Genomic DNA, 25,139 nt, shown 5'->3' on the forward strand with positions numbered 1-25,139 from the left:
GGCTATCACCCTAGTTGGTCAGTAACTCAACTCATTCACTATCAAGATTTGATGAATACTTGTAATACCGTGCATTTTATGTTAAATGAACGATGAGCTAGAAAAGGCTTATGCGATGCAATCTATCAAAAAGCCCACTAGATGGCAATATTATTTACCTTTAGCCAAACAGAGAAACATACCAACTATTTCTTGGCAAAATAGAAAAAAATTCCTTCAGTAGCACCTTAAAGACCAACTAAGTTTTTATTTTGGTATGAGCTTTCGTGTGCATGCACACTTCTTCAGAAGAAAGAGGTTCTGAAGAAGTGTGCATGAAGTTCTGAAGAAGTGTGCATGCACACGAAAGCTCATACCAAAATAAAAACTTAGTTAGTCTTTAAGGTGCTACTGAAGGAAATTTTTTTCTATTTTGCTTCGACTCAGACCAACACGGCTACCTACCTGTAACTAGAACTATTTCTTGGATACTGCAAAGTGTTCCCCTGCTAGGGCTGAGTTGAAGTCTGGAATAGTTTTTGCTAACATTTTCAGCCATATCAAAACATGTGGGGTTTATTTGGTGGCTGTATTAAGAATGGGTGAAAGTGTTCTGGCTCTTCCTCTCAGTGACATCAGCATGTAAGCCAAGTCCAACTGACTGCATCGAGCTGTGATGTCATCCTGTGCAGTGTGTGTTCCCTGACTGACTGTGATCACAACCAATCCAAGAGCCAATGAAATCTAGTTGGCTGATGTCAACCTGACTATTAAATGATACCTAACCTAATGGTATTGCTGATGTGATTGAGGAAGATGATGCAGCAATAAAAAGGGGGGTGGGAGTGGCAGCAATGTGATGGCAAAGAAACCAAACTACAGCAGCGTCCATGCCTGAAAATAAAGGCAATTTTTTTCACAATGGAGGGGTATTCCTTTCAACCCCAAGATTCAAAGTAGAACATTCAGAGGAGCCCTAGATCCTACTAGGAAACAATTTATCTGTGACATTTTGCCTTACAGTCTGTAAACAATACAGAAACAGAAGCCACACACCTTTATATATATGTGAACTCTGTGCACGAAAGGACAAAGATATTCTGTACGTTTTGTATGTCTTCTTTATTGTAGCACTTGCATGAAATCCAAATCCAAACAAAGGAAATTCATCCTGAGAAGGCTGTGTGTATAAAACCGATTCACCACGACCAATCTTTGCTAAATCATATTTGCCGCTGCCACAGCTGGCTGCCAGTTTATATTAACTGCGTCAACCCAGTTTGCATTTTCTATTAACAACAATGATTCCCTACTTCCAGTATTTACCCAGCAGAATTACACATAAGCTCAGTGGCTCCACTGCCTTCGCACGGGTATGTTGTGAGGATGCAAAATGACCTTTCAGCCAACTTTTACTTCTTTACTCCCATTTTTGTAAACTCCAGTATCACGAACTGCAATGAAAGGTCGCTTCCGCTGTTTCACTATCTGTTGTCTTCAACTATTATGGTTCTTCTAGGGTAGACCTCAATATCCACAAATATATAACGATACTCGTATTTTCCACTTTCTGGATTCTGCAAAGAGAGGGGTGGGTGGGAATTAATTTCCTTGCACACACTAACCTAAGCATTAAGATTATGGTTGATGTAGGCCACAGAGGCTGTCATACCTCTTTCACTTCCAGATGAACTGTTCCCTGCTTTCCTTTTTCTGAGCCCTCAATGTAAAACTTTAGGCGCATGTATTTCAGTCCATCTTTTACATACTCAATGTGGCTAAGGAAAAAAAAGAGAGGAAAGGTTTTGCAAGCCCTGAATGTTAATGCCAGAAAAATTAATACCGTAGTTATACACTATAATTCTAAGAAACAAAAACTTTACATGGACAATCTTGTCTTCGTTCCAGAATTCAATTAAACTTGTCTGGTTACGGTTACACTTGGACCACCCTGTCTGAAAGTTTCCTAACCCACAAACAAGTGAATTGGGTCTAAAACTCAAATTACATCTGATCTTGAGCGTGTTTGCTCAGAAGGAAGTCCAAGGATGCATGGACAGGATAGTAGCCATAAATACGGAACAGAACAACATCATGAGCCATGTCCATTAATTTCAACGGGTCTACTCTGAGTATGTCTAATGCTAGATACAACCCTATGAGATTAATCCTAGGCGTGAAGCAACTTTGAGAACATACTAACAAGGGGCAGCCAAAATGATACACTCCAGATGCCACTGGACTACAACTCCCATCATCCCTGACCAATGACCATTCTAGCTAGGGTTGGTAGTATTTGGGAGTCCAGCAACATTTGGAGGGCACCATGTCAGCTATTCCTGTGTGAAACCATGGTTTAGCACAAGCATCCCCAAACTGCGGCCCTCCAGATGTTTTGGCCTACAATTCCCATGATCCCTAGCTAACAGGACCAGTGGTCGGGGAAGATGGGAATTGTAGTCCAAAACATCTGGAGGGCCAAAGTTTGGGGATGCCTGGTTTAGCATAATGTGCATGGGTAATAATGAGCTGTAGTGACCTTAGGCTTGCATGCTACCCCCTAATCCTCCCACAGAGCCAAGAGGAGTAATTAGGAAGCACTTGATTTTGCTTTTGGTTAATCCTGGTTTGTCACGTTACCTGAAGGGGCAAATCCTGGCTAACACAGACTATGGTTAATTTTAAACAAGCTAAGATGGTAAGATGTACCAGTGTCCCTTCAGCATCCTTATCACTCAGCACAAATGTATGCTGGCAATCGATATGACTAAGGTTTCTTGGCTATCAGGTGCATTTGTAAGGGTTATTGTAGTGCTTAAATTCAGGCTGCTAGCCTAGGCCCCAAGGTATTTCCCCTTTTACCTTCTTGGCAAGACAAGTGAATATGATACGTGTCAAGTGAGATGAGCAGAGTAAGTAACAAATCCACAGAGAATGTTAGCAGAAGAGAACCAGTGCTTCTGTAAGCGATGCATTCGCAGGTACCTGACCAGTTGTCTTCTCCCGCGGCGTGTTGCTTCACCGTAACCTTTTATGGGTTCACCAAAAACACCTATTACCTAATCAGTAAGGACAGGATAAGGTGCTTAGTGGTTCGTCTTCTATCAAACACTAGGTGCACAGTTCCCTCCGTTCAATCAGTAATACTATACGACCTTCTTCAACACATTACCTAGAGAGGTGGTGGTGTCTCTCTCTCTCTCTCTCTCTCTCTCTCTCTCTCTCTCTCTCTCTCTCTCTCTTCAAGCAGAAGCTGCTGGGAATGGTCTAGCACCAGATTTCCTGGGCTCAGCTAGGAATGGGTGGCCTACAAGACCCCACCCAACTCTTAAGATTCAATGAAAGCTCACCCACCATCACTGACCTTTCCCCTGAAGCATGCAGCAGCAGGAAATGTTAGAAATGTTCTAGGATGCATTTCCAGTTAATATAGGGCAGCGGTGCACGGGCTAGTCAGTACCCAATGCAAAGTGAGTGACCCTTCCTCAAAAGATGCCTCAGAATTCTCTGTAATGTGCTAGGGCTCTGTGGTAAGCAGAACATGCAAGACTTGAAAACAAACCTCAGGGTGAGCTCTGCATTTCTCCAGGGCATCGCCATAGATTTTACTGGGGCTGGAGGAAGAGAACAGCTCCTTAAAAATCACATAGAATAAACCACCTGAAATGGAGAGGGAAAATAAAATGTAGGTGAAGTAAGAACCTTTCTGCTGAAGTGGTCAGCAATTAAAACAGTGAGGAATATGTTTTCCCCTGTCTCAACAACCTGTGACACCGATGCCGATCACCACCACGATTAAGTAGGTGAAATCTCGCCCAGCTTCTTTCACTGAAAGAGAAAACAAGACCAAAAAAATAAAAATTATGAAATGGTAGTTATACATTATCAATCTCCTATAGCTCTGTTGGTTAGAGCAGGGTTTCTCAACCTTTTTTTGACCATGCCCCCCTTTCAACCTTGTTTCCTTCCTGTGTGCCTCTTATGGGCGTAGCCAAGGGGGGCAGCTGCCCCCAGTAAGTAAAAATACAAATCAATACAAATCTGAGGTTCTGCCCCCTAACAAAAATCGTGGCTACGCCCATGCCCCCCCCCTGTAGAAAGGTAGCTATTTTTTTAAAAAAATTATAGAACATGTTTCATTTAATTTTTTAAATAATTTACACAAAATACAATGACATAAAATGATAGGAACATAATGAAATATTGTTGAAGCAGAAAAAACAGAATCATAGCGCTGGAAGGGACCCCAAGGGACTAGATGATCCTCAGGGTCCCTTCCAACTCTACAATTCTATGACCACAAACTACATTGTTGTGTTTTGCAGATATATCCAATAGCTCCTAAATGCTACCTCTAAAACTGAGAAAGAAAAAAGACTGAGTCAAAACAGCTTTTGCTTTCAGAATAATGGAACATTAAAAGGACTTTACATCTGTTCTAACCCCTAGAGTCCTCATTCCTGCTCTTTCCATGGGAAATTTAGTGATGGTTTGCTGTCAAGGAAGAGCCAGGGTGTTTAACCTGTTGTTTGACTCCAACTCCCCTCAGCATCAGCCCGCATAGCCAATGGTAAGAGATGATGGGAACTGTTGCCTCACCACATCTTGGAGGGCCACAGGTTTTGCTTTCACAAGGTCTATTTAGGCTAGATTTTACAAGACTTCCAGTAGCTTTTTAGTATTGATTGAGAGTTATTATTTATGCCACACGTATTTAATTTATTATAATTATTATTTAAACAGCTTTTCACATACATATTTTAATAAAATAAGCAACAAATTATTTCATTTCTATTCTCGAGCAGTACTCTCACAGCTCAGCAGAGAGCCCCAGTGCAGAACCTGAGAATTACTAGAGTGGATACAGTGCTTACGGCACTTGTTTTTGATCCGATTTGAGTTGCCTTCATGCTCATGTTCTCTCACCACCGATTCTCTGCTGGTTTCAAACACCAATGATCTATTCCTTTTTGTTATTAGTACCGTAATAAACATCTTAATGACTGTTATGCTGTAAAGTCATTAAAAATACTTCAGCCATACTTTAATCAATATTGGACCAAATCCTTTTGGACTAGTCAAGGGCCCAATTCTAGCCTGTCTCCAGCTTCAATTGTCTCCCACCACTCAACCTTTCACATGCTAAGCTAAAGTTGAATAAAGATTGTGGAGAAATCTTCCAAAACAGTTTTGTTTTAAATGCTATAGCCAATTGCATATATAGCAGACAATTTTATGCCTTCGTTCATTAAATCCAGCCAGGCTTTTAATTTTTATGAAATGCCTTACAAAATACATTATTGTTCTTACGGTTGAATGGGAAACCCATAAAAATGTAAAAATGATCAATGAAGTGCTTTATGCATAACATTGAAAACTCCAAACATATAAATAATGCAGTGAGCACAATGTATTTAAATGGTAGAGCAAATACACTGATATTTACAGAAAGGTCCTGTAAAGAGTTAGGCATGAAGAGTCCTTTGAAATCAAGGGCTTTGCACAGGAAACTCTGCATAAGATTGCTGCCTGAGGAACTCAACATGAGGCCCAAGCCATAGTCCTGTCACACATTCTAATTAGGTGCTAATTTAACATTCAGCATGCAAGAGTCTGTTTGTAGGGATGAGTGTGCTAACAAGGCTGCCCCTCTTGCCATTCCATTTGTCCCAGTGGTGGACCCTGGAGCCTCAAATTTCAGTGGTGCCCTGTGTGATGCCAAAATTTGGCACCCCCTGCCTCTCGTGCGCTATTCTAAATCATAGTTGCGGCACCCCCAAGTCTCCGCGCTCTCTGTAACCAAACCAGTTGTGCTCCCCTAATTCCATCCCTGAGGCTCGCCACTCATTTTAGAACTCCCTTCCCATATTACCGGTAACAAATAATCAGAATGCATGAAGAGCATTATCTGTGCAGTAGTTCTGAATGCTATTGGTGGCATTCAAGCCACAATGACTTACAACTGCTTGAATGACTAGGTGTTTTCACAGAATAACTTAAGCTTTGAAAAGAGAAATAGCTGCAAAGACACTAAACCCAGCATGTAAATAATCACTCCCTGGATTGCCAGGGGCAAAAAGTAATTGGCTATGGTGCAACAGGTTAGGATGGAAGCTTTATATGTCCAAGAAGGACTGTTCATCCATATGGCACGAATAACTGACATAGGTTCTTGTACATTAGTGAGTTATAAGTTCTGATGAACAAGAACTTCTGGGGTTCTTGAAAAGAGTTCTGGACTAGATGGGCCTTGCTATGATCCAGCAAAGCACTTCATATGTTAAGAAGCACAAGCACATATTCAAGATCACTTGATTTGTTGTGTGTTAATTGTCAAGAGATCTTGGGAGCACACTCTATAACTTAGGGGTCAGCAACCTTTTTCAGCCATGGGCTGGTCCACCGTCCCTCAGACCATGTGGTGGGCCGGACTATATTTTGAAAGAAAAAAAAAATGAATGAATTCCTATGCCCCACAAATAACCCAGAGATGCATTTTAAATAAAAGCACACTCATGTAAAAACACCAGGCAGGTCCCACAAATAACCCAGAGATGCATTTAAAATAAAGGGACACATATTCTACTCATGTAAAAACAAGCTGATTCCCAGACCATCCGTGGGCCGGATTGAGAGGGCGATTGGGCTGCATCCGACCCATGGGCCTTAGGCTGCCTACTCCAGCTCTAGCTTTATAAATTCAAACACAAGGATTCCAGAAAAACAACTACGTGTAGACCACATAATATTGCAATTAGGCCACCATGGTCTTAGAGCATGTGAAGACACCCCTCTCACTAGGAAGCAACCACAGCCAGCTTGATGAAAGGACTCCTGAAGCAGAAAAGGCCACTTTCACACAAATCTGAGTGCTGGGCACCTCTATTATAAATCAAACACAGCTAATGATATTGTACCACACTCAGGGTTGGCCCAAGACACTTTGCTCCCTGAGGCAGAACAGCAAATGGTGCCCCCTGCCCCAAACCAAAGTGCATGGTCAGGGATGGATTTAGGTTTAAAGGTAAAGGGACCCCTGACCATTAGGTCCAGTCGTGACCAACTCTGGGGTTGCGGCGCTCATCTCGCGTTATTGGCCGAGGGAGCCGGCGTACAGCTTCCAGGTCATGTGGCCAGCATGACTAAGCTGCTTCTGGAGAACCAGAGCAGCGCACGGAAACGCCGTTTACCTTCCTGCTAGAGCAGTACCTATTCATCTACGTGCACTTTGACGTGCTTTCGAACTGCTAGGTTGGCAGGAGCTGGGACCGAGCAATGGGAGCTCACCCCGTCGCGGGGATTCGAACCGCCAACCTTCTGATCGGCAAGCCCTAGGCTCTGTGGTTTAACCCACAGTGCCACCCGCGTCCCTAAATCCACATGGATTTAGGTTTAATGAGGCCCTAAACTACTGAAGGTAATGGGGCCCTTTATATGTCCAGCCCTTTGTCAACACCAAATTGTTGCTGTTTTTTGTTGAATATATGTTATATGGTAATTTATGGACCTAATCGGTATCTAAAGCCATTTACACATAACAAAACATGTATTTTCTCAAAGTAATTGATATAGATATGAGCAAACCAGTGATATTTCAGGGAGCAGGTTAGCAGGCAGGGCCCATTACTTACATCATGGGTAGGCAAACTAAGGCCCGGTGGCCGGATCTGGCCCAATCGCCTTCTAAATCCGGCCCGCAGATGGTCTGGGAATCAGCGTGTGTTTACTTGAGTAGAATGTGTCCTTTTATTTGAAATGCATCTATGGGTTATTTGTGGGGCATAGGAATTTGTTCATTATTTTTTTTTTTTCAAAATATAGTCTGGCCCCCAAGATCTGAGAGACGGTGGACCGGCCCCCTGCTGAAAAAGTTTGCTGACCCCTGACTTACATCATAGGAGCCTACATAACACAAAACACTGTTGCTGTATGTAGGTTTTATTTTTTATTTTTGTTTTTTATCTTATATTTTGGAAATGTACTTCCAGGGTTTTTTCCCCTTTACATTTTTTTGGGGCCCCCAAGAGAGTGGGGTCCTAAGCTATAGCTTGTTTAGTTTATACGTAAATCTGACACTGTGCATGCTATCCAAGGCTAATCAAGTTATTGGGTCATATGAGACAGAACTCTTACAAGCATCTCCCTCTTAAATGTAAAATTACAATAATAATAAAATAACACTTTGCTGCCCTTCCATGATAGCCAAAATCAGTTGCCCAAGGCAGTCTCACTCTGCCCGTCCCATTCATCAACGGGCCTCCAGTCAAACAACAGTCAAACATTGTCTCAGAAACAAATCCCCAAATAATCTCACTGAGATCCCAGTAGAACATGAGACTCTTAATCTCAGGGTTGTGGGTTCAAGCACCACATTGGACAAAAGATTCCTGCTGCAGAGAGTTGTCTTGATGACCCTTGTGGTCCCTTCCAACTCTACAATTCTATGAGCAGTACAAACAATCCTAGCTACCTCTACTCTCAGATGTAAGTCCTGCTGAAGTCAATGGCGGCTGACTCCCAGGTAAGTAGGGTTAGGACAGCAGTGCAAGTTTTGTAGGATATTTCAGATTATGGACTGAAAAAACACCACTAGGCTCAACAGAAACACGTCTATATATATGCAGATATACCTAAAAAGTTGGAGAACTGCAGTAGTTTGGGAAACGAATTTTACTTGCCAAGTAATCTTGGCAGTTGCTGGAGCCTCCCGTTCCTTACCTTTCTGAGCAGCTGACAGCGATGCTTCTTTATGGCCTCTTTGCACAGACACTTGCCTGCCGCTGTTTTCAGTTCTCCCAGCTCTCCGGGCCCCTTCGGGAGTCCAGATGTGTCGCTTTGCGCTCGTAAAGGCTGCATCAGGGCGCGGTGTGGATCGCTCGGCTCTCGACCCTTGCCCGAGCCTGATGCACACGCAAGTCCTTAGAAGCGCCTTCCTATGCTGTGCATGGAGCCCCCACTTTGCGCAGGACCCCAGGAGCTTGCCACTGCAGGGGATTCCTCGCATGAAAGAAAGCATAGCGACGCGAAGCAGGGCTTCACTCTATAACCCCAAATACAAGGTCTATTATATACTAAATATTTTCCCGTCCTGTGCAATGGATCGGATTCATCGTTCCGCAGTTTCCTCTCGATGCAAAACAACCATACCGTTAGAAAGATGCATCTTACTCGAATCTTTCCGTCGGGCTTTCACCTGTTGATGCACTTTTAACAAGCCCAAGGGGGACACGACCCCTTCACTCGCTGATGGCAGCAATTTGCCCCGCCATTACGTTTGCAAAGCCCTCTGGGAACTGTAGTTTGCAGGGTATCAGAGCTGCCAGACTACTCCGGTAAAGTACTACAGCTACCACAATGCAAAGCGCCGCGCGCCGGGCCTTGCTGCTCAAAACTACATTGCCAGAAGCCTCCTCCTTCCCGAAAGCGTCTGTCTCTGTATTGAGCGTACGTGCTCTGGGACAAGTCCACCCTTTATCTATCGTTTGCATAATAAATAAAACGTTAGGTTCGTCCTGTATGCATTGCTCTGAAATAATTATTTGCCCTTTAAGCAGGTTCTGTAAAACTTAAGAGGGCTATCTTCAAATAGGCACTAGCCCGCAATCTGAGGTCAGACTCATGGTGTACAAGCATTATTTGTGCAGACGTCTGCAAGGAAGACGCGTGCAGTACCGTCAACTCATAATGGCGCAGCTCTCGTGTGCAAGAAGCAAACCGGTATCTGGACTGCGGATGGAGATCACTCACGTGGTAAGAGTGCCCCTCCCTCACACAAAACACTGCCTTGCACGAGGAAAGCTAGCAATCCTATACATTTCTCATCATTTCTACTGAATTCAAAGGGGCTGAATTACAAGGCACCAGGAAATAATCTAGCCGGGTTTTACGGGACTGCGCTGTAAGGATGCCATCCTTTGCATGTTTTAACAACACGCTTTCCTGCAAGAAAAGCCCCATGAGGGCACAGTGTGGGACTTGCTTCCGAGAAAACATACATGGGATTTCCTAAAGATTGAGGTTACCAGTACATTTGGTTGTCTGTGCACGTTTACCTAGGAGTGAGGCCCATTAAACTTCTGAGGAAACGTGCACTGGGAATTGGGGTACATCAGGACCAGCTCTATCGGCAAACTCTCCCCGCCCCCAGGACAAAAGCAACAAAGAACGAATCTCCAGCCTTCCCCTTTATTTTGGCAACAGGCGACCCCGCCCTACGCGCGTCCGTCCCGCCACGTCCCGCCCCTTAGATACGCTAGATTGAACCAAGTGCGGGAAGGAGGCTGCTTGGGGGGAATAAATTCAGGAGGGACGGCGGAAGAATTCTGCCCGGGGCTACTTTTTGTTCGGCTTCTTCGCGTCCTTTGCAGACGCGCTCGCGGCCTTGACTGGGCCCCGTTTTGAGGGCCGTCGCCATGGCGACAGGACGCGGTTGGATTCTGAGGCAGCACAGCTTAGGGGGTTCGCGCCCTACTCCCGGCGTCGACTCGCGGTCGCCATTCCTAGTCGCTCCTCCAGGCGGTGGGAGCTGGAGTGCGGCTGGCTGTCCTTTGAGGGACAGGTAACGGCCTCCCGCTACTGCTGGGGTGGGTGGGGGATCACGGGGCGTCTCGTTTGAACGCCCTAAACCTAGATCCCCCGGTGCCTTTCTTGAGTCTCACAGGTTTTCTCGGAGGGAAGCCCCTCTCTGTTCAGTGAGGCTTGCTTTCTCTCACAGAATATACAGCCTAAGTCTTTGTCAATGGAAAAGTGGGGTTTTTTTTGAGGGGGCGCTTACCTATTTTTCTGCTTGTTATATGCCCATTATGTGTCCCCTTTAAGCTGATTGGTAGTGTTCCTGTTTCATTCTTGAATTGGGCTGGTTTTTTTAAGAGGAATTATAGTACAGCGGTACCTTGGTTTGCATACGTCTTGGTTTGCATATGTTTTGCATTACAAACATGTCAAACCCGGAAGTGGGTGTCCCAGTTTGCAACCTTTTTTTTGGATTACAACCCATTTTTTTTGGATTACGAACAAATTTTTTTGGAGGCCCCATTGGCGAAAGTGCGCCTTGGGTTACAACCTGTTTTGGTTTACAAACGGACCTCCGGAACGGATTATGGTTATAAACCAAGGTACCACTGTAATATGATGTAGCGGCTCATCCATAAATACTCCTGGAGTGGTTTTCAGACCAAAACCATGCTGAACAACAACACCAGCACAACAACATAATTACAATAAAGAAAGATGGCAGAGAAAACGTTAAACAGCCTATGCTTAACACTTTTTCAAGTGTCACAAACCTTGGGCCGTAATCCTGCACTTGCTTGGGAGGAAGACTCATTTAACTTGGTGGGATTTGCTTCCATGCATAGGATTGTGTTTATAAGGGGGCAAGAACATGAAAAACCCAACAGCGAACAAATAATTTTGCAAGCTTATTGGGCTGTATTCCCCTTGCGGGCAATCTTCTGGGGACCCAGTGGTGGGAATGGTCAGAGGTAAAAGTGAGTGGAGCAACGTGATTTTTTTTTTTTTACCTTTGGACAGTATGCTACTTTCTATCCATGCAAAAGTTAGATTTCTATATACACCCATAGAATCTTTCCATCCAGGCAGGCAAGAGGCATCACCACAGTACAATTCAAGGATGCATTCCAGCCTGGCCAAAATCACCCAAGGAGGGCATGAAATAGGGCTGGTGAGAACTGTGGTCTGGGACTAAAGACCAGAGAGAGAGGTTTGGAGGATCACATTTGACCTTGGGCCTAAGGTTCCCACCCAGATGATGATGATGATGATGATAATAAAAATATGTGTTTTTTTATAGTGCTATGTCGAAATACCCAGCAGCTATGCAACTCAAAAAGACACACACTTCCAGGATGTGTACGAGGTCTACTAGTATCAAGTCAAATTCTGCAATTGATTTTGACAGGTAACATACTCTTGATGCTTTACAGATACATGCTTACCTTGTATGTAAATCTCACCGAATTCAGTTGTACTTATTCTCCAGCAAGCATGCTTAGGATTGTAGCCAAGTATTTATCTTTTAAATACTTAGCTGGACATTTATGATTTCAAGAAATTGTTTAATTGTAAACATGTCTTGGTTTGTAACCACAAATTCTTTCACATGACCCTGAAGGTAAACTGAATTCTTTTGGGGATAGTACAATGAAAATGCTAAATTACCTGTAATTTTGTGTGTCTGAACAGCTCACGGCAGTGTCATCCCTAATAATGAATCACATATCTTTATATTAACAATGAGGCTTGTACCACTTCATAAATGAGGGTAGAAATGTGGAAGCTGCCTAGAAATCTATATGTTTGGTTGAGGCTCAGTGTAGTAGTCATAATGTATGAAATGAAATTGGTCATCCTATGTACAGTGCAGATCAGTGCTACGTGATGCAGACAGCTGAGACCTATTCAAGTGTTTTAATTTATCACATGATGAGGGACAGTGGGATGAGCATCCCTATCACCCTACATGAATTGAAGGGATAACTTCTGGGGTGAGGAGCCTTTTCTACTTAAGTAGGTCCCCTGTGTAATTTATAACCCTGAGTTCATGTGAGGAAGCCTATATTAATAGAACAGACTCTGTGTTACAAATGTTTGCCTCCAACTTGGGGAGGTTGACAGGGATAGACACCATAGAGTTAGAGCTAGTGTGCTTGTCATATTTTCCCTCACACAATAGGGAACTTTTTTGCACTGACATAGACATAGTGGTGATACATGTCATGAACTGCTGGTATATATTTCCATCTGCTAAACCTCTTGTGGACTTCTGTGTGCAAGCAGAAGTGGCACTAATTCTATCACTAGAATGAAAGGTTTTTCCACTTAAGTTCCTTTAAATGAGTGAGAAATTCCCATTGTGCCCTAAATTACATTTACCTTCTTCATATTATGTTTGCATGTGATGATGGAATTCCACAGGTTATTTCTGCTTTTGTTTTCACGCAGACAGATTTTTGTGTTCCAGATTTATGAAGCAGGGATAGATTTCATTCTGATATATTCTGCATATTTCTTCCACTCAAATAACTGCATCACTTTTTCATCTTCATTCTCCAGAATGCCATCAGAGATACTGCTGAAGATATTATCCTACCTGAATGCAGAGTCACTGCTGTGTACTGGCTGTGTGAATAAAAGTTTTTATCATCTGTCCAATGACAAGTAAGGGACAGTAAAATATAGCCAGAGGTTTTTAACATGACAGTAGTCATTATAATCTAATTTATATTATCCCTTTATGTTTGATCGTTGGGAGAAAGCAACAAGTACAACTTACTAATTTTTTCTCATGGTTACAGCAGTTTACATGAAAGAACTTATATAGTGTTATTAAGCTGTGCAGCAGTTTGAATCAGAATGAATGTGATTTGCTCCAGTTTGGGGAATAAAGCAAGTGCTGCCCTGCATCAGAAACACCTCTGCTTCATCTACAGATTTGAGAACTGTTATGGTAGAAACATATGTTGAGAACTGTTATGGTAGAAACATGTTATGGGACTATTCCAGGTGGCGTTGTGGGTTAAACCACTGAGCCTAGGGCTTGCTGATCAGAAGGTCGGCGGTTCGAATCCCTGCGACGGGGTGAGCTCCCGTTGCTTGGTCCCAGCTCCTGCCAACCTAGCAGTTCGAAAGCACGTCAAAATGCAAGTAGATAAATAGGAACCGCTACAGCGGGAAGGTAAACGGCGTTTCCATGTGCTGCTCTGGTTTGCCAGAAGCGGCTTTGTCATGCTGGCCACATGACCTGGAAGTTATACGCCGGCTCCCTCGGCCAATAATGCGAGATGAGCGCGCAACCCCAGAGTCGGTCACGACTGGACCTAATGGTCAGGGGTCCCTTTACCTTTACCTTTATGGTAGAAATATGGTATATAAATATTGTAAATAAATACTACACATTTATATGCTCATAATATTTTGTAGTTTTTGTATACCGTAGTACTTCCCTTTCCCATCATTGGCCTTGAGGATGTGGTTTGAAAAAGGATTAAGGATAATAAGTGAATAAAAGTATAATAGCAAACAAGGACACATGTGTATGCCAATAAACCTTTGTTAGGTCTATAAATATCAGATGCTTAACTGCTTTTTAGGCACTTGTTTCCCCTCAGTGCATCAGAAAAAATTGCCTGAGTAATTCTTGCTGGGTGTGCAGGGAGGTTATATTTAACAGTGATTATGTATGTGCCATTTGGATCTTAGTGGCTCCCAAGTTGTTCTGGGTACAATTCAAAATACAAACCTTATGCACCTGGAGCTTTTTACAGGTGCTGCTATGAAAGTACTGTAGTGTTGTTTGATGTTGGATTGGCTGGCAGAAGACATGGGGGATTCCCTTTGGTATAATTTGTTAAGAAACTGGGTTTTTAATTTAGTTTCTTAGGTGGTCACTTAATATCTTATTCTAAGGAATCCAGAACAATCATAAATAATTTGTAGTCATTTATGCTCTTTTAATATTGATTGTGTTTGTTAGCTTTTAAATTGTTGATGACTGTCCTGAGACTTGTTTTGAAGGATGGTGAGATAAAAATTGAGTCTTTGAATAAATAATGTTGTGCGTTTATCTTCCAATAGTCAATTTTAGTGTTAATTTTAGTCTAACATTAATAGAGAATGACATAAAGCAGGATCATGAGTGCTAATTAACAAAAATTGTAGCAGTTCAGCTACATTAAGATCATTCAAAGTGTTGGCATTTTTTTGGTAGAAGATAGAATATACCTACTGATACTTAATGATGGCTTAAACTTTATCTCAGAACAGCATGCTCTTTAAATATTTCAGCAATTCTTATGTTATTTTATGTTGTATTTTTCTCCAGTACAATCTGGTTCAAAATATATTCTAAGTCTTTTCTGCCTAAAAGAAAAAAATGGAGGACTGGATCTGCCCAGGAATCAGCTGTTTCTCTGAATCTTCCAGAGTTGCAAGATAGGGAGTCAGGATATTGGAAGAAGGAGTACATCATGAAAAAGATAGCTGCTGGCAAAGCTGATCTGATTCAGCTTCTGAAGCCAATAAATACCTGTACTGGCCTTCCACTGAAAACCAAAGAAGCTATCAAGTGAGCAGTTTTATAAAATGTGTAATACATGGACATTTTTTATATTTTAATGACTACCTATTTTCTATGTGAGTAAATGAAGAAAAAAATGGATCATTTGATAAATATATGCAAAATTGATACTATGATTAATATTTAGTTACCAGATAGGAAGTTAATAAAATCAAAAGAATATAGATATTTTGTTAGCTTTGGATTTTGTTTGTGGAGCATGTTTTGGAGAAAACAAATAAGTTCTGTTTTAGAAAAAAAGGGGGAAATGTGGTTTTCTTCTATGAAATTCCAAGCATTTTGATGATAGTTAATTTTAATGTGCTTTATCTGTATGTAGAAATGACAGTCTAAGGGAGGAATCCTACAGCAAGGTCAACTGTGATGAGCGGATACAGAAGCTCTCTGCATGAGTCGGGAGGTTCCCAGTACAGTACAGCCAGGCTACACTGGCTTAACTCCCTCATCCTCGGCGCAGCCAGAGATGTACTGACATATCTCTCCCATCCTGGCTTAGCTAGAACGCAGCCAGCTGAGCCATGCCTGGTGGCATGCCTGTGGCTGGACTAACCAGAGAGGATTTAGGCTCAGTCCTAAACTCGCCCACCTTGGTCATGTTACCTGACAGCCCAGTGTAAAACCAGCAAACGGGAGTATAACTCAAACAGTATTTTAAAGGCTGGCTCAGCCAGCAGTAGCCTTGCTGTGGAACAGAGTTTGGATCTGTTGTACTTTACACCAGTTTAACTGATGCTGGGCTTATTTACACCAGTTTGTGCATAGGATTGTTACCTTAAACTAGGCATCCTCAAACTTCAGCCCTCCAGATGTTTTGGACTACAGTTCCCATCTTCCCCAACCACTAGTCCTGTTAACTAGGGATCATGGGAGTTGCAGGCCAAAACATCTGGAGGGCTACAGTTTGGGGATACCTGCCTTAAACTTTGCACTCTGCCTTTTCCTTTCCCAATAACAGGGTTTCTGGTTTAAAATGGATGGTCATACTAAAGGACAGAAATGGAAAGCAACATGTGCTGGAGCAGACAGACATCTTTTATAATGAGACATCTGTTACTGTGTGTTGGAATTACTTAAAGTGGCCTTGTTTAGACACTTTGTCAGGTTTGCAGCTATTTGGAGTGACACCTGTACTTCTAAGTGACAGTCAAGTTCAGCCTAAGAATAGGTAAGTTAATTCTTTAATTGTGCAATCCTAACCACATCTAGTCAGAAGTAAATCATGTTGAATTCAGTGGATCTTACTTCTGGATAATGAATTTTTCACTGCTTGTAGTAGAAGGACATTTACCACAGCACTGCACTTCGCAAATCAGTTACCCACCAGTGACAGCCAGTTGTGATGTAGTAGCAGACAGTAATACAGTCCAGGGCCATGTTAAGCTCCATATGCAGTGTGTTCTGGACTAACACACCTAACAGGAGGAAGGCAAAGAGATGTATGCATACAGCTATTTATCAAAGCAGTATGGTGATTGCTTATTATTGCTTGCTTAGGAGATTTCTGGATCCATGGATTTGGCATCAGATGGTGATTGATTCCAGTGTTCCTCATGTCCTCCATGTTCACATTCCTTGTGCAATAAGAAAACCAGCACAGAAAATGGCTAACTGTCGCCCTTCAGATGTTGTTGGATTATATCTCCCTTGACTATCGGCAATGCTGCCTGGGGCTGAGGAAAGATGTAGTCCAACAACATTGGGAGGCCATAGATTGGACAACCCTGCCTTAGACTTTGAAGGTGGAGGGGACAGGAGTTGACATCCAACAAAGGGGAAGTTGGAAACCCCTTCAGTAATAGTTGTAGTATTGTGCTTATAATTTGTTCCAAGAACAAGATATGTGCAATAGCTTTTTAGTTGCTTATGTCAGCGTTTTGGAGAAGACAAAAAGTAATCAAACTTCCATATTAACAGTTACAGGTAGGTAGCCGTGTTGGTCTGAATCGAAGCAAAATAAAAAAAATTCCTTCAGTAGCACCTTAAAGACCAACTAAGTTTATATTTTGGTATGAGCTTTCGTGTGCATGCACACTTCTTCAGATACACTTCAGATACAGATAAGGTGCTACTGAAGGAATTTTTTTTATTTTGCTTCCATATTAACAATACCTGTTCTTTTCTTCACTAACTTGATGTCTCTTGAAAGGCCTTTGCAGCGTTCTTTAATTTCTGAATATGATCTGGCTAACCTGACTAAAAATGCAAAGATGATTGGCTGTGATGCCCTTGTTGAACTTTACTCTTTTGATCAAGGACTCTTGGTGGGATTTTGGAAGGTAAGATTACTCCCCCAATAAGATGCTTTCAGTGGTGGCTCTTATTTTGTTTCCATATGTAAACATATCCCCCTTTACAAGATGAAAACAATACTGCAGGTCATAAAACCTAAACTAGTTTCAAGTTTCTTATTCCATATGCTAATTGGATGTTAATGCTTTGTTTTAAGATTATTCATTTCTTTATTTTCCGCCTTCTTCATCTGTTCTTTGGTTAATAGTATGGCTACTCCAAAATGTCCTGATAAATTATACAATGTGGCTGCTGCTGAAAGGTGTATGAAGATTGTGTTATGGTAGATGGAATTACTTCTAGAAGTACAAGGAATTCAGGGACTTGTTTCCTTATACTGGGGTTGAACAAAGCTGCTTGCCCTTCCTAGTTTTGTTTTTCCATTGTAGAATAATTCCGAAAAGGTATATTTTTAACTTTCTCAATCAGGATTTCATAGTTAGGTACCATTTATTAAGACAGTAGATTTTGGATCAGATTTTCAGTTTATTAACACAAAGAACTCTAGTATTTTCCCATTTTTAATTCTAATTTCTTTTTGAGTACCAAAAAAAGGACTATCACAAGAGGGGGAGAGTGCTGTTGCACTCAATTCCTACTTGTGGGCTTCCCCTAGGCATCTGGTTGACCATTGTGAGAACAGGATGCTGGACTAGGTGGACCTTTGGCCTAATCCAGCCAGGTTATTATGTTATTATGACACTTTCCCTCCTTCATAGGCTCCTTTTGTAGCCTATTCGGGTGTTTAAATAATAGATGGGAACTGTGTACAGCAATAGACATGAATTGTAGTCTGTTGCTTTTAAGTTATAAAAATAGTGCATTAAAGTGCCAGTGATACATTGTTATAATCTGGAGCAGGACAAGTCTTTCTATGAGCTTAAATGGATTTTACTCTTCAAAAGTCCTTTTGGAAAATTAAACACTTTATGCTGAAAATATATGTTCTCTATAATTAACTTTTTAGAAAAGTGAAATTGCTTTCATTATGGCATGTCTTCATTATCATCAGCTCATTGAAAGAAGCACCCTTGGCTCTGCCACAGTGTAAGTACCAATTTTAGTTTTCTTATGGATGCCCATAAGTGTAGCTCTACCTCATGACTTAAGTTCTCTTGAAACATAACTTCCCTTAAATGTGATTCCTTTTCAACAAGAATATGAATTATGTTGGGCAGTGCTGGGCAGTGTTTGTAATAAGTGGCTTACAAAGCACAACAATCTGTGTCTTTAATGGTGCATACAAAATGTTTAATTAAATTACTTAAATTATTGAGGTTCCATTAAACATTTGCCTGATACCTTTAAATATAAATGATTATAGAGTTTTATATACTTAGTTCTCCCTTTTTCTAGAAGCGTTTCCCTTTTTATTTTGGCAGAGGATTTGAAGAAATCACCCTTTAGAATGTGTTTGTTTAATATATAATGTATTATTTGGGGCTATGTGAAAGGTTAAGTTTTAAATAATGATTGTCTGTTGGTGGCTGGCAATTAATTGCATAAGACTGGTTTGGGAAAAGCTGGGTTCTATTTATACTGAGAGGATTGTAAAATTTCACTTCTGGTTGGCTTACTGGGTAGAAATTCTAGGTCACTCATTGGACTTTAAAAGTGGTCTGAAGACACAGAATTCTATGCCACTCAAATCTGATTGATTGACAAGTAGGCTGGCTGCAACATACAAAGGCCAGTCATACTGTTCAGAAATAGTGAAACTGGCTGAGACTGTGACCCAGAAGCAGCAGCTGGGAGAGAAATCTGAAGAGCTGAGACAAGTGGAAGATGGACAGGAGGCTATTGAGGCTAAAGAAAGCCTGGAAGTATAGTCTCCCCCAATAGAGCTGAATCAATGGCTTAAGCGGAAGATTGGCAGAGAGGTTGGTTGTTATCAGTGAGAGAGAATTCAGCAAGGAGTTTCTGGAGCTGACCAGAGAGAGAACTGCCTGCATGCCCGGCTCATAGGAAACCAGCATAAGTCCTCTGTATCTGGCAGTGGTGAGAACTGAGTGACTGTGGGAAAGGGACTAAGGGTACTAAGTTTGATAAGGATGGGACCTATGCTTTCCAAGTCAGTCTTATGTAAGTTTCTGTATTTGCAAACAACTGTCATTTATAAAACCTTATTTTCCATTTATAGTTTATACATAAAGAACATCTTGTTTTTATTTACTTAAAAGCATATTTGGCTGGTTTTGTACAATGTATAAAGTACAACGACTACTGGGTTATAGTTTAAGTATAGATATATGGTGGCAGCTATTAGAAGGTTTTGAAATATACATACAGTACTGTGTTGGGAGTGGGAGTAAAACAGGAACCCTTCCACATATAAATCAACATGGGTAAATAGAAGCTGTTCTCCATATATAAGGACAAGTGACCCTCCACAGAGAATATGTTGTTGTCTCTTCCTGCTGCTTTACAGTTTAGTGTGTACTGTACTGGAATTGAATATAAGAACGACCAAACTACTGTAACAGACATTCAAGCAAAACCAAGATGACAGTACATGGGATAACACCATATGCATTTTGAAGCTGATTTCACAAGGAAAAGTATTTTAGAAATAAATGTGTGTAATTGGGATCTTGTTATCCAGTTCAAACATGATTGAAAACTGCCAGAGAAATTCACTTACAAATATGTTTAAATCAAGGCTGTTTAAATGTGCTAATTTCTAAAGGCTACTCAGATGACAACACATCCTGAGTAGGAATATTTGAAGCTGAAAATAGCTATGAAAAATGGGAAGAAATTCACAACAAGCATTTTATTTTATGTTTTCTTAACATATTTTTTATACACTATGCCTTATTTCTTTCCTATTCTTTGTTTCAGGAGATATGCTGCAGCCCCAGATAAGGCTATCTTGGATGATATTGACCCAGAATATGGCATGCATGGCTATCAGCTACACATTGACTTACACAGCAGAGGAAATACTTACATGTGTGGCACATTTCGTAGTTTGTTTTGTAAAAAAGGTACTTTGATGGCATCCTTAAGATGGTTTCTTTTGCTTTAATTTTAGTATTCCTTTCCCAGGGAACTAAGTATATATATTATAATTAATATGGATTTTGTAACTATATAAAAGGGTAGTAAATAAAATATGCTAGTTTCATCGGTAGCGCCCACATAATTTTTAGGGGCACTAAGTGGAGAATAGTTGTGTTCCTAACCACAAGAATGATCCTTGTCTGTAATTATCCCCCCATCCAACCTGGACACATGGTCTCTTCTTGGTCTGAGTGGAGTAAGATTGCAACTGCCTGAGGAAGCCAAGGGGATCTCTGGCTGTTCCCTGGGGGTGAACAGGATGGGACATGGAAGGTTATGATAGATGTGACTTTGGCCAGGTACCGCTCATTTGATAGCAGCAGTTAACTATTTTTGTTTTACACTATGGCTTTTTAACTGACCTCTACCCCTTGATTGGTTTTATTGTAATTTTCAATTGGCCTTGCACGAAACCTTCTTGAATCTTGACCATTGCACATTAACAGTTTAAAATTCCTTAATTGTTTGCTGCATGCATCTAATAATTTGGAAGGATAGGCCAAGTGTTCGTCAAATAAATTATTTTCCAGAACTATTGACTGTGCTTTCCTCAGTAGAGAGAAGCTGAGTGGAGATCTGAATGTCTGATACCACACCATTATTTTAGATCAGGCTTCCTCAACCTTGGCCCTGTTTTGAGACTACAATTCCCATCATCCCTGACCACTGGTCCTGCTAGCTGGGGGTCATGGGAGTTGTAGGCCAAAAACATCTGGAGGGCTGAGGTTGAGGAAGCCTATTTTAGATATTGTTTCCTTTCTTCACATGATCCCTCATCAAGCAGAATATTGTTCTGCTCCAATTGCTAAGGTATCAGAAAATGGTGACCAGTGCATTGGGGCTAGACGGAAGGAAATATAATAGGCAGGAGACACAGATAACTATACATTTTGACATTTTTATTACCATATCTACTTATGGCAAATTCAATTTTGTGATTATGAATCTTTTATGTAGCCAGAATGGCATCATACATGCACAATATGGAAGCATCAGCAGGCTTGCAGAAACCTTCAGGTTTTCAGATATACAAAATAGTGCTGGAGGGGGCAACCTAGGGTGGGAAATAACTCCCAAAGCAGCCCAGTGAAAATTGAACTTTCTTTGCGGTTATCTGACTGGTGGTGGAGTAAATAATAGAAGCCTGAGGAGGAGAGGACATAAAAGAACAGAAAACAGAACAGGAATGCTCCTTACTGCACAGTTTCATTGTAGTCCCACTTACTCATGTAAGTCTGAGGTTGGCAATAACCTAAAAGATAAGGTTACATCTTAGAGTATAAGCAATCAGCCAAAAATGCAGATGAACCTGAAACACTGTGGAAGTATCAATACTGATATTTATAATAAGAAATATTTTGGATGATGAATCAGCTGATTATCATGCAACATAACTTCTGAAAACTTTTGACATAGACCCTCATCAAAGGTTATTAACAATTTAAATAGCTATAGCACAAATATCTGCTTCTTTGAAAATCAGTAGATGAATTGATAAAGAAAACTGAAGTGGACATAAATGGTCAGTTTTCATAGTGAAGAGGGGCGATTAGTGGAATTTCTTGTTCAACTTGCTATCCAAGAGCATTTAATATGATGTCTTGAGGTCATTAAAAGATGAACAGTGTAAAGATTATTAGGAAAGGGGTAGAAAATAATGTAGAAGATTGCATAATACAATTTGATCAATTTAGCAGCCATAGTGCCCATAGGAATCTTTCAGGCCTCAGGTCATCATCTTCAGCATCCCTGACCTTCACAGTGTTAACAGTTGGAATAATAATGACAACACATTGTTATCATCATCATCATCATTAACAATAATTTGAATGTGTTATTCGCTTTATCTTGCCCTAGGCAACCCAAAGCAATGGACAACCAACCAAACAGGCAGATGAAAAACCCGAACATAAATACATTAAAACCAAGAGGAAAAAAGAAATACATTAAAAACATCTCACCCACTTCTAAAAGGCTACAGATACTACAGGCCCAAAGCCTGGTTATAAAGGAAGTATTTAATGATGGTGCCAGGAGAGCCTCCCCAAGGAGAGCATTCCAAAAATGGGGGTGGGGTGGGGAGGCCTGTTATCATGTTGCCACCCTCCAGACTTCTTGTGGAGGTGTACACAAAGAAGGGCCTCAGATGATGATCAGAGGGTCCTGGTCAGTTTATTTTGGGAAAGGTGGTTCTTGAGGTATTGTGATCATGAGTATATTGTTAGTGTTGTCTTAAATTATACACTTTTAACCTCTGTGTCCATGTCACAATCAGAAAGCTGTCTGGTGGACTAGCTGTGTCTCATTGTGGATCTTGTATTCATAGATGACATAATATTTAGAGGAGAGAGAAGAATGTTCCACTTACTGTTAATCTGATATGAGATATCTTTTTATGTCTTGCTTACTGTTACAGATTACATTAGAAATGGATACATGAGGTTTACTGTGATAAGTTACAAAAAAACGGCCCAACATGTACCTCTTGTTGGAAACATTGGCTTATCTTGGAGCACAGGTGTTTTTGAAGGCAATGTTCAGGTAAAATGTTTTTGGGGGGGGAGAGAGAGAGAGAGAGAGAGAAGGGAAAGCTGGTAAAGGAATTTAGGGTTCCGTAATGAGGTAGATTGGGGTTCAGGGATATTTTTAGAAGTTAATCATTGGTCCTGCCACTGCTCTAACACTGCTAGTTTTGTTTTTGGTGACAACTTTGTGTCGCCTCTACACATCTGCTTGATGGGAAATTAGGCCTTATTGAGTTCGCTGCCGCTGATTTATGATGTGATTCAGAAGGAAGATGTAAATATCTTCTGTACTATTTTGCTGATAACTATAAACAAAAACAATAGGATAATAACATGATTGCCATAGCCACACCTTAAAAATATTGCTGTTTTAAAAATATAAGTCTTTGACCTTGGCTGTTACACAATCAAAGGAGATAAAGATGACCTACCTTAATTTTGTCATACTTAAATAATTGAAGTATATCTGGGTTATTAGGATTTTGTGTTAGAACATGGGTCTGCAAGCTTTTCCAGCCTTGGGCCAGATCATTCCCACGGACAATTGTCCGTGGGCCAGACATGTGCAGTGCAATGTTGGAAATTGCGCCTGCGCCTGTCCGTGGTGCCGGAAATAGCTTCTGCACATGCCCGGAAGCCAGAAATTGCGCCTGTGCAGAAGGTTTCTGGTTTAGCGCAGTGCACGGGGGACTTGCCGAGTGGGCGGCTCGTGGGCCAGTTAAACGGCCTCCATGGGCCGGATCCGGCCGATGGACCGGAGGTTGCCAATGCCTGTGTTAGAAGGACTATTTTACAGCTAATCTTGTCTGCTGTATTCTGTGTAGCAACAAATTGGCTACAGCTCTGTGGGAATAAGGATTTTGTAGATGCACTTTTTGCATGAATAATCGTTGTGTTATTGGTATCATGTGCAGAGTATGGAGACTGATTTTCTTTCTACTTTTCCCCCTTCTTGTCGTCTGTTGCCTGCTTTAGAATTGTTTCATTATGGATGTGACCCTTCTGGATGATTCACAAAAACCATATTGGTGTTTTAGTGCTCCAGTCAATATGGTGCTGTCTCCTAAGCCATCCAGTCTCTATCAATATTTGGGACCCAGCTATTACTTGAATTACATGGATTTGACTGGAAAAGTACATATGGAGCTGGTGTGGATGGAAGAAACAAATGAATACTGTATAATCAATCTGGTCCTTTATTTGAGCACTGAGAAAGTTAATAATTGGTTTGGTACAAATTACTGAATTTAGTTTTTTAAACAGAGTTGCTTTACATGAAGATGATTATTTTGAATTTTACCTGTCCCTAAAAATATGTACCATAATTTACATGTAACAAAAACTTATGTTAGATGTCAGTGAATTAAAAAGAATAGTCAATTTTCTGTAAACATGTAAAATAAATTACTTTGTCTTTGAATAGACTATGTGTGTTCCTGCAGAAATTAAGCATTCTTGTTAGATAAGGGAAAGTATCCTGATAACAGGAGTGGCTAACCTGAAGCCCTCCTGCTGCTGTTCAACCCAAACTCCAAGCAGCCCCAGCCAGCATGGCTACTGGAAGTTGTAGTCCAAAAACTTCTGAAGAGCCACAAATAAACATGAAACAGTATCTCATAATGTAAGAATATATTTGTTTAACAGAGGTATTAGTGGAAGATGTTACAAAGACTTGTGGGACCTTGATTACATTAGTAAAACAGGATGACTTCTGATGTACTGTTTACAGACTTTTATTTTTGTTTGTTTGAATACAAATCTAGGGATGTTTCTAAGGACTGAATCATTGTAAATCCAAAATGATTCCATCTAGTCCAACATTGTGGGATGTATTCAGCTAAGTCCTCCTTGGAGCAAGCCTATTGAAATTAATGAGCCTAAGTTAATTAACTCAAGGGGGCCTCCTCTGAATATGACTTGCATTGAATACCATCCTGTGTTTTCAACACAGGATACTGTCAGTAGACTACCAGCAGGACTCAAAGGCCACTCCGCAACTGGTATTCAGTGGATTTTTGCCTCAGCACATGAAGGTTTGCATTTAATCAACATGACTAATAGCCACAGGTCAATAATTTCATAGAACCTATATCTAACCTCCACTTGGAGTCATATAAGCCAGATAAAATCCGTACATATGCAATAGTTCTTATGCATGTACATTCTGTCATTGAACTTAAATTTAA

General features: G+C 41.0%; 2 protein-coding genes across 2 annotated transcripts; one reads left to right on the forward strand and one right to left on the reverse strand.

Moving 5' to 3' along the window:
- Positions 1-1,082: 1,082 nt before the first annotated feature.
- On the reverse strand, positions 1,083-9,274 carry TIMM21 (translocase of inner mitochondrial membrane 21). The gene is made up of 6 exons (XM_035126205.3): positions 8,698-9,274; positions 3,745-3,807; positions 3,542-3,639; positions 2,965-3,038; positions 1,652-1,757; positions 1,083-1,556 (listed from the first exon to the last, which is right to left on the reverse strand). The coding sequence occupies exons 1-6, from the start codon at positions 8,993-8,995 to the stop codon at positions 1,464-1,466; spliced, it is 732 nt and encodes a 243-aa protein (XP_034982096.2). The 5' UTR covers positions 8,996-9,274; the 3' UTR covers positions 1,083-1,463.
- A 950-nt stretch (positions 9,275-10,224) lies between these two features.
- On the forward strand, positions 10,225-24,373 carry FBXO15 (F-box protein 15). Its single transcript, XM_035126239.3, has 10 exons — positions 10,225-10,537; positions 11,792-11,899; positions 13,054-13,158; positions 14,822-15,064; positions 16,032-16,241; positions 17,223-17,352; positions 18,333-18,412; positions 20,207-20,352; positions 22,845-22,969; positions 23,929-24,373. Exons 1-10 carry the CDS (start codon positions 10,392-10,394, stop codon positions 24,196-24,198), a joined length of 1,563 nt encoding a protein of 520 aa, XP_034982130.2. The 5' UTR covers positions 10,225-10,391; the 3' UTR covers positions 24,199-24,373.
- Positions 24,374-25,139: the final 766 nt, after the last annotated feature.

The sequence above is a fragment of the Zootoca vivipara genome, chromosome 8 (assembly GCF_965207765.1).
Source record: "Zootoca vivipara chromosome 8, rZooViv2.hap1.1, whole genome shotgun sequence".
Taxonomy (NCBI): domain Eukaryota; kingdom Metazoa; phylum Chordata; class Lepidosauria; order Squamata; family Lacertidae; genus Zootoca; species Zootoca vivipara.

Coding starts and splice junctions, on each gene's coding strand:
- FBXO15 (XM_035126239.3), top strand. CDS start 10,392: ATGGCGACAGGACGCGGTTGGATTCTGAGGCAGCACAGCTTAGGGGGT. Junction 10,538..11,791: donor GGCTGTCCTTTGAGGGACAG/GTAACGGCCTCC, acceptor GTTTTTTTATAG/TGCTATGTCGAAATACCCAG. Junction 20,353..22,844: donor TAGTTTGTTTTGTAAAAAAG/GTACTTTGATGG, acceptor TTACTGTTACAG/ATTACATTAGAAATGGATAC.
- TIMM21 (XM_035126205.3), bottom strand. CDS start 8,995: ATGCTTTCTTTCATGCGAGGAATCCCCTGCAGTGGCAAGCTCCTGGGG. Junction 3,808..8,697: donor GCTGTCAGCTGCTCAGAAAG/GTAAGGAACGGG, acceptor TTTCTCTTTCAG/TGAAAGAAGCTGGGCGAGAT. Junction 3,039..3,541: donor AATGCAGAGCTCACCCTGAG/GTTTGTTTTCAA, acceptor CTTACTGATTAG/GTAATAGGTGTTTTTGGTGA.